This window comes from Pelodiscus sinensis, chromosome 2 (assembly GCF_052426305.1).
Source record: "Pelodiscus sinensis isolate ZL-2025 chromosome 2, ASM5242630v1, whole genome shotgun sequence".
NCBI classification, from domain to species: domain Eukaryota; kingdom Metazoa; phylum Chordata; order Testudines; family Trionychidae; genus Pelodiscus; species Pelodiscus sinensis.
This window is the reverse complement of record NC_143053.1, coordinates 258,012,820-258,027,278: the sequence shown is the minus strand read 5'-3', so window position 1 is coordinate 258,027,278 and position 14,459 is coordinate 258,012,820. Positions and strand designations below refer to the sequence as shown.

At 52.1% G+C, this 14,459-nt stretch overlaps 1 protein-coding gene across 1 annotated transcript in view; it reads left to right on the top strand.

Annotated features, from left to right (window-relative positions):
* CCDC12 (coiled-coil domain containing 12) overlaps positions 1-13,479 on the top strand; it is a 73,781-nt gene extending 60,302 nt beyond the window's left edge. The window contains exons 3-7 of the mRNA XM_075922978.2: positions 2,712-2,791; positions 9,960-10,021; positions 10,144-10,178; positions 11,809-11,885; positions 13,038-13,479. Coding sequence (XP_075779093.2) covers positions 2,712-2,791; positions 9,960-10,021; positions 10,144-10,178; positions 11,809-11,885; positions 13,038-13,117 — 334 coding nt within the window. The 3' untranslated portion in view covers positions 13,118-13,479. The remainder of the gene's footprint in view (positions 1-2,711; positions 2,792-9,959; positions 10,022-10,143; positions 10,179-11,808; positions 11,886-13,037) is intronic.
* Positions 13,480-14,459: the final 980 nt, after the last annotated feature.

Sequence of the window (14,459 nt, the reverse complement as noted above, 5' to 3'; positions counted from 1 at the left end):
GGGCAGTGCCACTAATTTAGTGGGACTTGATTTGTTTCTACTAAACACACAGGAAAACCAGTGTCAGGACTGACAGCCCAGTGCTGTTGACTGCTGGCGGGGTGGAGGAATTGGTACAGTATCAAGTGAAATGCTGCCCCTCGTTTTTGTGACCGGGATGACTTCGGATTCAGACGGACAGCGGTGTCATACTTCACACACCACTTACCCTTTGTCCAGGGGCCGTTAAAAATGGAAACGTCAAATTACAGGTTGTCTCTCTATAAACTGGGACTCTCTTCCAAATAAAAGGAAGTTCTTCACACAGCGCATAGTCAATCTGTGGAACTCCTTGCCTGAGGAGGTTGTGAAGGTTAGGACTAGAACAGGGTTTAAAAGAGAACTAGATAAATTCATGGAGGTTAAGTCCATCAATGGCTATTAGCCAGGATGGGTAATGAATGGTGTCCCTAGCCTCTGTTCGTCAGAGGGTGGAGATGGATGGCAGGAGAGAGATCGCTTGATGATTACCTGTTCGATTCACTCCCTCTGGGGCACCTGGCATTGGCCACTGTCGGCAGACAGGGTACTGGGCTGGATGGACCTTTGGTCTGACCCAGTCTGGCCGTTCTTAAGTTCTTTGGTCCGGTAACATCCGTGGTCCAGGAGGGCCATGGACAATCCGGGGTCCGGGCTCGCTGCAGAGGTGGGAACCCCCCGTGCTGCAGAAGGGTGAGAGCCTGGCACAATGCAGCTGAACTGCCCCGGGAAGGGGAGGGGGGCAGGAGCCCAGTGTGCAGCCCAGCTGGGCAGGTGGGGGTAGTAGCTGAACTGGGCCACCCAGGGGAGCCAGGAAGCTTGGTGGGGAGGCCGGCAGCAGGGGGGCCAGACATGGTCCAGCAAAATCCCTCATTTGGGCCGAGTCCAGAGCTCCAACCTGTATTCTGTCACGGATTTTTTTTAAAGGGAAAACCCCAGTTTTCAGTGTTTACGTAGGATCTCGATGAAAATGTTTTGTCGTCCGATGTGCTGCACAGCAGCAGTCCAACGCTGTTTCAGGGCAGTTCTGACAGTTGATGCAAGTGCAAAACCAAAACGGGAGTTAATTTCAAGGTCCATTACAAGCAGAAGCGCCTGCAGCCCTTTTGGCATCGCAGGGGAAGTGCGAATGTCTAGGTTTGAATGACCCTCCGGTGCATCATTTAAGAAATGGGTTTTAGAACAATGTGATTGGTTCCCCCTTGGCTTTGTCTTCACCCCTCGTGTCCGTCTCTGCCCTCCCCCTCTCATTTGTAATGTATTTTGCATTAAACTGAGAGCCTTACAGATGCATTAACAGCTTAACCAATTGAAAGCTTTGGAGCATCTTGAGCGCATAAACCAATCTAAAGTGTTAGATTGGTTTAATCTTCTTTAATTTGCCTTATGGGCTACAATACTATTAGATTGCACCAGCTGTTACTTAGCATTGTTTACAGGCACAGGAGACAAGCTCCCTGCTCTGAGATCTTGCCATCCAAGGCCTCGATCTCGCAAAAGCATTTGCAGATGCTTCTTTTTGATTATTATTTGCCTGACTCTGGCACCAGGGAGCCCTAGTCCTGGATCCCTGCTGTGTGAGGTGATGTACAGTGAGCCCGCTGAAGTAATAAAGTTACAAGTCAAGTTACGTATGTGCAGAGTCAGGCTTATAAGAGACTTAAACTTGGGGGGAGGGGAGGCTTATACAAAGAACAAAAAAAGGCCCCAACAGGAGAGGGGTTCATCAGCATCTCTGGAATTCATCACGCCCTGGCCTGGAAAGAACTGGGAAGGGGTTCAGGAATGCTTGGCCTATGCTGAAGGTGGTCTCTCTCCTCCCCTGCAGCTTGTTGAGTGGATGAGCTCTGCCCAGAAACCCACACTGCGTTCTCCTTGCTTTGCCGTTTGCCTTCCGTAAGCCGCTGGGTCTGAACCCCTTGGCTATGAGGCCGACAAGGGCTGTTCGGCTCTAATTCACCTTTCACTTCTCTCGACTTGAAAAACACCCTTCCCGTCTGCACCTTGACCGGATGCCAGAGTTTCCGCTCTGGGGGGCCCTTCGTTGGCTTCAGTCCCATCAGCACTCGAGTGAATGGGACCCTGCATTAGGGACGTTGAATGGCGTTTAAGCAGCTGATCAATGAGGCGATGGAATTTCCATCGACTAGTTGCTTCGTCGATAAGAGGGGGAACGCGGAGCTATAGCGGGGGGAGCTCCTGGCCCCGGGAGCTAACCCCGCTGCGGCTCTGCCTTTTAAATGTAGTAAGAGCCTGGCGGCTCCTGATATGTTTAAAAAGCACAAGCCGCAGCAGGGGGACTGGGCGCGAGCCGGGAATCAGCTGATGCCCGGCTCAAGCCTGGTCCCCTGCTACGCCTCTTGGCTCCCCGCAGAGATAATGCTGGGGGAGAACCAGCTCCTGTCGTCCCCCCCCGCCTCTCTCTGATAAAGGCAGCAAGGTGGGGGAGGAGCAACTTGTCAAGTCAGTAGTCAACTATTCAATAAGCAAATGCTTCACGTGGAGGAGCAAGCAGCCTGGGTTGTGCCTGCTTAGTTCAGAATCTCCCCCTAATGTATTGAGGGGAGGAGGTGGGAACTGGGGCGGCTGCCTCTCTGTCCCGTTCCTGCGCATGTCCGGTACGGCGCTGGCGGCCTGGCGAGAGGAACGGGCACGTGCTTACACTCGTCTCGCCTTCTCCCCTTGCTTTCTAGGGAGCTCAAGTTGCGAAACTATGTTCCTGAGGATGAAGAGCTCAAGAAAAGGAAGGTGCCTCAGGCCAAGCCAGCCTCAGGTAGGTGCTAGAGCAGGGGAGGGGAAGCTTTTGTGGGTCGGGTGCTGCTGACTCCCAGAAAAATCAGTCGGGGGCCGAACACAAATACATAAGAACGGCCGTACTGGGTCAGACCAAAGGTCCATCTAGCCCAGTAGCCTGTCTGCCGACGGTGGCCAGCATCAGATGCCTCGGAGGGGGTGGACCAAAGACAATGGTCAAGCAATTTGTCTCCTGCCATCCGTCCCCAGCCTCTGACAAACAGAGGCCAGGGAAACCATTCCTACCTCCTGGCTAATAACCTTTTATGGACCTAACCTCCATGAATTTATCTAACTTCTCTTTAAACTCTGTTATAGTTCTAGCTTTCACAGCCTCCTCTGGCAGGGAGTTCCACAGGTTGACTACACGCTGTGTGAAGAAGAACTTTTGCTTATTAGTTTGAAACCTGCTACCCAGTAGTTTCATTTGGTGTCCTCTAGTCCTTATATTATGGGAACTAATGAATAACTTTTCTTTATGCGCCCTCTCCACACCAGTCATGATTGTATAGACCTCTATCCTATCCCCCCTCAGTCTCCTCTTTTCTAAACTGAAATGTCCCAGTGGCTTTGAAAAGCAAAACCACGGCAACAACAAAACCCTGATATGGTCTCTGACTGAGGAGGGGAAAGAGACTCCCCATGTTCCCCCCGCTCCTCAGAGCCTAGGGAGGCTCAGGCTAGTAGAGTTTGTGTGATCCAACCCCGCACTAGGGTGGAGGGGAGGCTGGAGCGCCCCCAATGCTGGAGGGGAGCCCTAAGCCTGGGGGGCCGGATCCAGGCAAACTGGGCCCCTGGGCCTGAGGTTCCCCACCTCCGTGCTAGAGAGAGAGCTTTTGAGAAGCAGGGAAGGTCAAAATCATTCCCACCCCCTTTAAAAACAAAAAAGAACAAGGAGGAAGACAGCATGAAAGTAGCTAGACTGAACATCCTGGAGAGTGAAGTCCTCTGCCTCTAGTACAGGGTCAGCAGCAGGCCCCGTTGCCTCCATGTTGCCCTGTTTGGAGAGATGGCTTCAGCTAGGGCTGTAACAGGAACATCTTAACCATGGTCTATTAAATCACGACTGGTGTGGAGAAAGTGACTAAGGGAAAAGTTTTTTACTTGCTCCCATAACACTAGGACTAGGGGTCAACAAATGAAATGAATAGGTCGTGGGTTCAAAACAAACCAAAGGAAATTTTTCTTCATGCAGCGCAGTCAACCTGTGGAACTCCTTGCCAGAGGATGTTGTGAAGGCCAGGGTTTTAACAGGGTTCAAAAAAGAGCTAGATACATTCACGGAGGGTAGGTCCATCAGCGGCTATTAGCCAGGATGGGCAGGGATGGTGTCCCTAGCCTGTGTTTGTCAGAAGCTGGGAAGGGGCAGTAGGGGATGGATCACTTTCGAATGGGTGGGTGCCCCAGCCAAGGAACCGCCTGTCTGCGTCAGCGAGGCCAGGCAGGGCTGGGGAATCCCCAATGGCAGAGTGGCTATGCGGGGCCGGGTGGCCCTGGCTTGGGAACCCCCTGGAGGCAGCTGGGCCAGGCAGCAACTGGAAAGCCCCGGGGAACCCCCAGCGGCAGCAGGCCAGGCTGGTGGCGGCTGGGCAGCTTGGTAGGGGAACCCCAGGGAACTGTGGTGGCAGAGGGGTGGGAGCCAAGGAGCGGGGCATGGACCTCTCTTGGTCTGGCAAACTCCCTGCTTTGGGACAGCTCAGATCTCCTGGGTGCCGGACCAGAGAGGTCCAACCCGTAGTTTTGTGTCATCTTCAAATGTGGCCACCTCACCAGGCCTGCTGACGGGAACGGAGGGCGGGAGCGCTGCCCCAGATCCAGTGATCCCAAAGGGCCTGGGGTTCCCGGCTGCCACCAGATGCTGCTATAGTTGCTGGAGCCAGGGGTCCTTTAAATAACAGCGGGAGCCCCATGCGGCGTGCTCCGGAACCTGGGCGGTGCTGAAGGGCTGGTGGGGGGAGGCTAGCCCTGCCCCTTCCGGGACTGCGGAGCTCCCCCCCACCTGGCAATCAGTCTGCCCTCTGCATCTTACTGTCTACCTCGTTTTCCAGATCACAGGTTGACTAGGAGATGTCCCAGAACAAACCCCTCCCACCATTCTAGAAACTAGTTAGACCTATCCTTTGTTTTCTATCTTTTAACCACCTGCCACACCACGAGAGGATCTTCCCCCTTATCCCCAGGGTACTTTGCTTCTGAGCCTCCGGTGAAAGACCTTGTCAAAGACTTTCTGGAAATCGAAGTACAACAGATCCACTGGATTCCTCTTGTCCCCATACATGTTGACCCACACTTGGGGGGCCTCTAGTTTGGCCTGGAAAGCCATATTCAGGCCCCTGTGTTCATCTCTTGGACGTCAGTGGAAACCGTAGGCACTTAGCACCTCTGAAAACCAAGCCACTTTTACTTTTTATTAACTTTAAGCAGCCACGTTAGAACATGTTACCCACAAATTCAGGGCTTTTTATCAGGCACCATTCTGCGGCTGGAAAATTCACTTATACTTAAATAATGTAAAGCAAAAATCTTTAAATGTGTGCTAAGGATCAGGAGTGGCAGAAATTAGTTTTGAAAGTTTGCAGAAAAAATACCCTGTAGTACAGGAACGGTGGCTTTGATTAGAAAGTTGCGGGGGCTCCGTGGATCTCATCTGTGTGTAGAATCTCGTGGTTTGCCCTCCTGTGAAGCGTGAATGGCGTTTTCCCTCCGTTGCAATGATGGGAAGCGGACACAGCTGCCTCGAGTGATTGGTCAATGATTTAGACCAATTGGTGCTCCGTGGAATTCCCCCACCCTCCTCTTAAAGAGACAGAGGGTTTTGGGGGGGGGGGGGGGGGCTTTTTTTTCCCGACAAATCACAAGGCAACCCTACGGTCAACCCCACGAGGTTCCATGGTCAAATAAAATTGGCAAACACTGATCTAGATAGTGGCATGATGAGTACCTCATAAAGTTAGTGGATGATGGCAAGCTGGGAGAGGTGGCAAGTTCTTTGGAGGAGAGGGTCACCATTCAAAATATTCTGGACAAACTGGAGAAATAGTCTGAGGTAAACAGGATGAAATTCAATAAGGAGAAATGCAAAGTACTCCACTTAGGAAGAATCAATCTGTTGTGCACACACAGAATGGGAAACGGCTGCCTAGGAAGGAGAACTGGGAGTGACTGTGGACCACAAGCGAAATACGAGTGAATGGTGTAATGCTCTTGCAAAAAAAAGAGAACGTTCTGTGATGTTTTTGCAGAAGTGTCATCAGCAGTACACAAGAAGTAATTATTCTGCTGAACTCGGTGCTGACGTATAGGCATCAACTAGAATATTGTGTCCAGTTCTGGGCACCACATTTCAGGAAAGATGTGGAGAAAGTCCAGAGACGAGCAACCTAAGTGATAAAAGGTCTAGAAAACATGAACTATGAGGGAAGGATGAAGGAATCAGGCTTGTTTATTGTGGAAAAGAGAAGACTGAGAGGAGACACGATAGCAGCTTTCAAGAAACTAAAAGGGTGCTTTAAGGCTGAGAGAGAAAAATTGTTCTCCTTGGCCTCTGCTGATAGCACAAGAAGCAATGGGTTTAACTTGCAGCAAGGGAGGTTTAGGTTGGACATTAGGGAAAAATTCCTACCTGTCAGGGTGGTTAAACACTGGGATAAATTGCCTAGAGAGGTTGTGGAATCTCCATCCCTGGAGATATTTAAGAGCAGGTTAGACAGACATCTATTAGGGGGCGATCTAAATCAGTGTTTCTCAACCAGAGAGAAGTTTGGGGGGATACGTCAACACAACTGAAATTTGGAGAAAATGGAATTTTTGTTTTAAGTTTTACAGCGCTTGATTATTTTTATAATACCAAAAATACACCCAAAAATTTCATCGCTTGCCTGATTAAGTTGTTTAAACACATGTGTTGCAATGGTAGAAAAAAAATTGTGTCTGAAAACTGTAGGTACTGGGGGTACTTATAATTATTTTTTTTTTTTTTTTTGAAAAAGGGGTCCTTGATTTAAAAAAAAAAAAAAAGGTTGAGAAACACTAATCTACATGGTGCTTGGTCCTGCCATAAGGGCAGGGACTGGACTTGATGACTTCTTGTGGTCCTTTACAGTCTTATGATTCTATGATAACGTCCAGTGATGTCCAAGAACTGGTTTTCTTTGTAGCTCTATCATCTCCTTTAAAGAGAACGCCAGTGGCTTATCCTAGCCCAACGCTGCTGCCATGAGGAGCCTGGCCTCTGGCTGTGTTGTGTGCTACTCTCTGCCTTGGGAGAGGAGTTGCTCTGTAGCTGAATCCTGGCAGTGTTGGGTGTAGGCTTGTTTAAAATCAGCGACGGGGGGTGGGGGGAAGAGGAGAGAGAAATCAGGAAGCCTCATGTATCAAACCGGGGTGTATTTACTCACAGCCTCATAGGAAGTAAAATAGTTTGATGTAGAGGCCAGGTAACAAAATGCAGATCTTGCCCCTTTGATCTTGCGAGAGAGAGAGCAACCTCCCTTCTGTATCTACAACTGAACCACACTCTAAGCAGAATTTGGGACTAACCGTATTATCCTAGCCTGGACTGAGTTTCCATGGGAGTGGACCAGGCTGTGTCCTGCTCGTGGTTCCACCACTCAGCTCCGTTCTCCTAACCACAGTGCATCTTTTCCTTGTCTCTGAGTTTTTATTTCCATCATTCAAAGCCATTTCCTCCCCCAGGGAAGCACAAAACAGACCCGAATTAAACCAAAAGGGTAATGTGTTTCCCACTCTGCAGCGGTTATCTGCAGTAGGGCATTTCTAACACCCGGGGGAGGGGGCTGTGTGTGATAGAAATAGTGCACTCAAGCGCAGAATCGGGTCCGCTGGTCAGTACTGCTTTGCTCAGCCTCCCCTCGTTGCAATGTCTGGGCAGACAGTAAGAGGGAACTCCGCCACTGTCTCTTGTTCCATTTGGGGCTTTACATTAGTTTTCATGTAGGGATTTTAATAGCGTTCAGGTACTTCTCTGAATGCAGAGATCTTCCAGTCAGAGTGACCATCACAGGAAGGAAGGAGCTAGCATATGCTGTGTGGAAGTCTGAATTCTGGGGTGGCTAATGTAAGGAGAGATTAGAACATTAAAAGTAATTTGCCACAGAACTGCAGAGTGGGAAGTCTCCCATGAATACAGCAATCACAGGGAACCATGTTTACCAATCATCCTTTCAGTGCTTCTGCTTGTGGGACTTTGTCCTAGCTCTCAGACAGTGTTTCTTTGGGACCAGTCTGTGGACTGGTGCCTGTCCCTGAGATCTTCCTGATGGAGGTTTGGAAGGCAGCAAGCCCGTGCCGGATATCGAAATGATCAAGAACCACTGTTGTAGGAAATACTGCTCCTTCAGGAAAACTCAGTCCTCTGCATCGTTGCTTGCTTTGAATTAACATTGCCAACTTAAGTCATGTACTATAAGCAAATCCAAGTTCCTTTCCAGTGGTACAGCAGCAGAGGTTAACATGTAGAGTCCAGCTGACTTCAGTTCTGCCGCTGCTCCCTTCTTGCATTTCTCTCCGTTCAGACAATGGATGTCCGTTCCACTTCTGGGCTATGTCTACACTGGCAGCTTCTTGCACAAGAACATCTTGCACAAGAAAACGTCCACACTGCCGTGTGCGAGCTGTGCTTTTGCGCAAGAGCATCCATGGCCGTGTGGACACTCTCTCGTGCAAGAAAGCTCTGATGGCCATTTTAGCCATAGGGCTTTCTTGCACAAGAAATCCCTGCCAAGTGTCCACACTGCCCTCTTTTGTGCAAGAGCTCCTGTGCAAGAGAGCTTACACCAGTTAAAAAAGAGCGTAGCTCTTGCGCAAGAAGCCCTCTCTTACCACGCACTACAGGCAGTACCCGGGTTACGTACAAGATAGAGACTGTAGGTTTGTTCTTAAGTTGAATCTGTATGTAAGTCGGAACTGGTACATATTGTAGGGGAAACTCTAGCCAAACATTTCTCCAGAGCTCAGTTTTATTCTCCCACACCTCACTTCCCTCAGTCCTTTATTCTCAAGCTGAGGTGTCTGCTGAGAAAAGCCGCTCCATGTCTCCCTGGTCTGCTGGGGGAGGGGGCGGGGTGCTAGCGTCGCGTCTCCCTGGTCTGCTGGGGGGAAGCAGCTAGTGCGGGGTTGCCTCACCCCGTTTGTAAGTAGGGATCCAATGTAAGTCGGATCCATGTAATCCGGGGACTGCCTGTACTGTAAATTTCCTTGCGCAAGAGCAGGCGGGCAGTGTGGATGCTCTGCGGATTCTTGCGCAAGAACCGCCATACTCGCGCAAGGAGCCGCGAGTGTAGACATAGCCCTGGAGTGCCATGTTTGAGCATGGGAATGGTTCTGTACTGAAGTAGTTGCTAAAGCATGTCTGTTAGGGTTAGCATTTGTACACGCTCCAGAAGGACCAGTTGCCAGTACCCCTTCAAAGTGAAGCACCCGTCAGCTCTGTCCTCACGCTGGCTTTCTTGTAAGAGCCACTCGGTCCACACATCCACACAAGTGGCGCCATCACAAGACTGACCACATACGCCACAACATCAGGGACTCATACCACTGCACGTCCTGTAATGTGATGTGTGCCGGCAATGCCCCTTGGCCTTGGAGAATGGCCAAACTGGACAGTCTCGACAACAAAGGGGTAAATGGATGCAAATCAGACATCAGAAATGGTATCACACGGAAACCCGGAGGGGAGCATTTTAACCTGCCTGGTCACTCAAACATGGATTTAAAAGTAGCCATTCTTCTACAAAGGAATTTCACAAGCCAATTAGAGAGAGAGTACAGAACTGGAATTCATCTGTAGATTTGACACCATTACCCTGGGCTTGAATAAAGACATTAACAGGGTTGGTACATTACAAAGCCAATTTCTACCGCCTTTATTAGCTGCATTTCCACATCAAAAGCTATGCATGGGACACAATCAGCCCACTTAATTAGCCTCATTAACACGAGCCTGCAATTGACAGGTACTACTTCTACTGTTATAGCTCTCTCTTGGTTTCTGTTATTTCCGCTCTAGTTCAGCTGAGGAAGTGGATTTTGCCCACGAAAGCGCACGATTCTGTATATTTTGGTTAGTCTCTACGGCGCCACAGGACCGCTCGTTTTTTCGCTAACATTTGTTCTGTTGCTCCCTCTAGTGGAAGATAAAGTAAAAGACCAACTACAAGCAGCGAAACCAGAGCCTATCATTGAAGAAGTGGTACGTGTCTGCTTTGCAATACCCGGTTTGAAATAGAATTGTGCTCGCTGGTAAATGCCCTGTTTCCCATTTGTAGTACTTTAGCTCCTTTTAATGAGAATCCCTTTGTTCCTTTCCTCTAGGATTTGGCAAACCTCGCCCCCAGGAAACCAGATTGGTAAGTGTGATCTTAGGATAACACACCGCTTTCGTGTGTTTCCATGGTAGCCGGGTCACTCTCTAGCAATTTCCATAACTTTAACCCTGGTACGGTTACACTAGCTGGGATAGGACAAGAAGTTGGGAAACGCATGTTGAATGTGGAGGGAAACTTCCCAGCAGTGAGAGCTGAGTGTAGAACAATCTCCAAGGGGGAGAACTAAAATCCCCACAGCACCACGAACGCTAGACTGCAGCAAATCTCCATAAACGTCCTGTAGAAGAGTATGAACAGGCTTTGGCTCTCGGGATTGGCTACGTGGGCGGTGGTGCTAAACTCCACATTTTGAGAATTTCTAGGACGGGGCACACTTTGGCTTGCTTATCATTTGCCCAGTGACAAAGGGCTCTGGTGATGCTTGTACTGGGGTCGAGGCCCTAGTGTGCTAGGCACTGTACAAACGCATGATGAGCAATGGTCCCACAGCATCTTCAGTTCAGGACGTGGGCAGGTGTGGGCATCCGTGCTACACACCCCCAGCAGGGAACGGCGTGCGCAGGATAATAAGCAAAAGAACGTGTTACTGCCGGGCCTCCGAAGCTAAGGAGAGAGACGTTTCTGATGGAAATGAGGGGCACGGAAGTGCTCCTCCGCCTCCTGTTCTGAACCTCGATAGATACATCACAAATCGCACAGGCCTGCAGGTGGAGCAGTAGACCTTTACTGCCCCAGGCTCCCGGTGGGTTGGGTGTTTTGTGCTTGCTTGGGGAGTTGGCTTCTCTGTGAGTTTGACTATCGCCGTGCCACACGGGTCCCTGGGTGCGGGTGTGGGGGAGGGACTAGTGGGAGTTGTGGGGTTCACGTGTCAGGAGGCAGATCAGAAGGAGTATCATGGAGCCCTTGGTGTCACTGAGGGTGCTGCTGTTCTCAAAGTACAGGGAGGGCAAGGATTGCTGGGTGGGGAGGGGCAGAGGCGGAGGGTTTCTTCATTCCCCTTCCTCCCCCAAGGAAGTGACACGCACCCTCCCCCATGAAGCTGGCACTTCCTGTACCCTCCCCATCCAATTCCAGTTTGAAGGGAATGCTGCTCCGCCCCCACTCCGGGGGTGGTGTGTGGGTTCAAGGGACGGTTTGTGGTGGTTCCCCCGAGCCCCGTATGTCAGTGGGACATGGGGACCTGGTTGATGCAGGGGCTGGCATCAGCATGACTGGCCCCTCTTCACCCCACCATCGTTTGGGAGAGGAGGAGCTGGGGGCTTTAAGGAAGGGTTGTAATGGATGCAGAGCAGGGCCAGAAAGAGGTGGGGTGGGGCAGAGCCTGGGGGGGGAGGAGAAGCTGTCCCACACCCTGCACCCTGTCTAGGGATAGCCCTGTGTCTAGGGAATGCAAGTGGCAGGGATATCCCCATAAGACTGGCCTGCAAGGTCTCTTGCCCTGGCTCTGAGGATGGTGAGGATGACGGTGCCAGTCTCTGCCCCAAGGAGCTTACAAGGCAGAGGCCGTGCGTCTGTGGCTGGACTTCCTCTGAGGCCCCAGGCTGGCTCTGAATAGACCCCTGGCCCCTTTCATCTGAGCTCCTTGGCTGCCCGTGCGGGTCTGTGTGCTGGTGTGTTGGGCTTTCCCGCTAATTACCATCCTCTCCCCCAGGGATTTAAAGCGAGACGTGGCCAAGAAGCTGGAAAAGCTGGAGAAGAGAACGCAAAGGGCAATTGCTGAATTGATAAGTAAGTGCCCGGCCACCGTTGGCCTGCCCGGCAGGAGAATATTACCGACTTGGAAGGAGTGAGGCCAAGATTTTCCAAAGGCAGGAGACAAAAGTTAGGCTCTAACCTGATAGCTATGCTCCTGCCTCGGGGCTCCCAGCAGCTGTGCCGGAAGGATCTGTGGGGAGCTCAGCCCTTTGAGAAGCAGACAATGTAGTTAGGCTGCATATTTATCTTTGAAAGTCATGGCCGTGTTGATGAGCAGCGACGTGCTTCGGGCTGCCACACAGACACCCCGGGCAGAGGCTGTAACGGTGTCCTGTTCCATGATGGAGCTGGACTTCTCCCGCCATCGGACAGCTCAGGGATCCCAGTGCGAGCTCGGGGGCGCTCGGTAGCACTTTGTACACGGGAAAGCCTTGGCAGAGTGTCAGGAATCAGCTGTCCCAGCTGCCCCCTCTCTAGGGGCGCCTTCTGGAGTGAAGGCCAAGACTACAACAGGGCTCAAAAAGGAACAAGATCTGTTCATGGAGGTTAAGTCCATCAATGGCTAATAGCCAGGATGGGTGGGAACGGTGTCCCTGGCCTCTGTTCGTCTGGGGCTGGGAATGGGCGACGGGAGGGATCACGTGATGATTCCCTGTTGTGTTCACCCCCCCTGGGGCATCTGGCATTGGCCACAGTCGGCAGACGGGACACCGGGCAAGATGGACCTTTGGTCTGACCCGGTCTGGCTGCTCTGATGAGTGATGCTGCCCCCTTCTGGCAGCCAGCCACTGATCCCCAGAGCCTGGTCTAAGTAGAGCTCTTCCTTCCAGCCAAGACCTTACAGGGTAGAGCTAAACCCTGGAGGAGAGGGATAGCTCGGTGGTTTGAGCATTGGCCTGCTCAACCCAGGGTTGTGAGTTCAGCCTTTGAGGGGGCCATTTAGGGATCTGGGGTAAATCTCTCAGGGATGGTACCGGGTCCTGCCGCGACATGTTGTACAGTAGAAGCCAGATTGGCCTAGCCATTTGGGTGACAGCCACTCTAGAAATAACGGTGGAGCCAATCCAGGGTCAGTGGAGCAGGTGGACGTGCTGGCTGTTTGGGTAGCCTGGTTCAGATCACGCCCTCTTCCCGTGCCGTTCTGAACTCCAGTTACACAGTGATGGCTTTTCTCTTCCCGCGCAGGGGAGCGGCTGAGAGGCCAAGAGGAAGAGCTGGCATCAGCTGTTGGATCGGCAAAGCAGGAAGGAAGTGATTCTGACTAAGGAGGTCTGGCGGGCTGCCCTGGCACAGAGACTCGCTACCGTCTTGTCCCTCTGCTCGCAGAATCCGTCCCTCCCTCCGACTTCGGGAGAAGGGAATCTCTCTCGGAGCCCTGAACATTTCCGCCACAGCACAGCAACTCCCACGAGGGCAGATGTGGGGCAGCCCCATAGACCCTTCTAGAACCACATGCATGTGGCTTGCCCTTTGGGAGCATTTCCCACGGGGGACGTCTGTTCCAGGCGCATGCTGTGTCCTGCCTTCTCGTCCCCTGCAGAGCATGCCCAGCAGTATGTGGGTTGGGATTGCGGGTGGGGGGGCGTTCGGTGAAGCTTTTTGATCAAATAAAAAGCCTTTGGATAAAGCACCGGAGCAGGTTAAAGGAGCACGTGGCTTTGAGCAACACGCAGAACCCCACGGAGCCTGAAGCAAAGCCTTCCCTGGGAATTGCAGCCACTCCCCACACTGGCCAGGATGGGGCATCTTGTGGCTTCAGAGTGGTACCACGCCTGGGCCAGCGTGTTTCCCTGCAGAGTGGGGAGGAGCGTAGAGGCCCAACTCCTTTGCTGACCCCTCTTGTGTCTTGGTACAACGGAGCACAGGGCGTAACTAATATGCAAGAGCGGGTGCACATGGGAGGGGCTGGTGAGCTTTTGACCCTTAAACAGATGAGGGGCGGCACCTGTCGTGGTGTGGAGACTTTGCTGGAGGCCAGCGAGAATCCCGGAATGGCGTTGCAGCTCGAGAGTTTTCTCTAGGGCAGCGGTTCTTAAGCTTTTTGTTCCACGGACCACCCCGCTGAACACAGAGCTTTCGGGAGATCACCAGCCAAGCACCCATGATGACAACATGGGTGCAGGAGGGAATGGGGGTGTGGGGTCTGGCTGGAAGGTAGGGTTCAGGGGTGGGAAGTCTGGGAGGGAGGGTGCAGAAGCCAGGTGGGGGTGTGGGTGGGAGGGTGTCTCCTTGAGGGGGTTGAAGGCACAGGGGCAGGGCATGAAGGTGATGGGGCACTTGCCTGTCTCCGTGCCTTCCACTTCTCCCAGACATCTCCCCCTGCTGCTCCCATTGGCCATGATTCTGGCCAGTGGGAGCAGCGGGGCAAGCTTTTGGGCGAGCGGTTTCCTGTACTGCAATTGCCTCAGCTGGGGGAAAGGGAAACGAGAGCGCACAGAGCCAATTCCTTCCCCTGCAAGCCGGATCCAGCTCATGAGGTTCCCCCCATCTCTCCTACCATGGGAAGCTAGTATTGGTGTTCCAACCTCGCAGGGGTGGGGCACGAGTGCAGCCTCCGTGCGCCGAGGGAGGGAGCGAACCCAGCCCACCTGCAAAATGATCACGAAC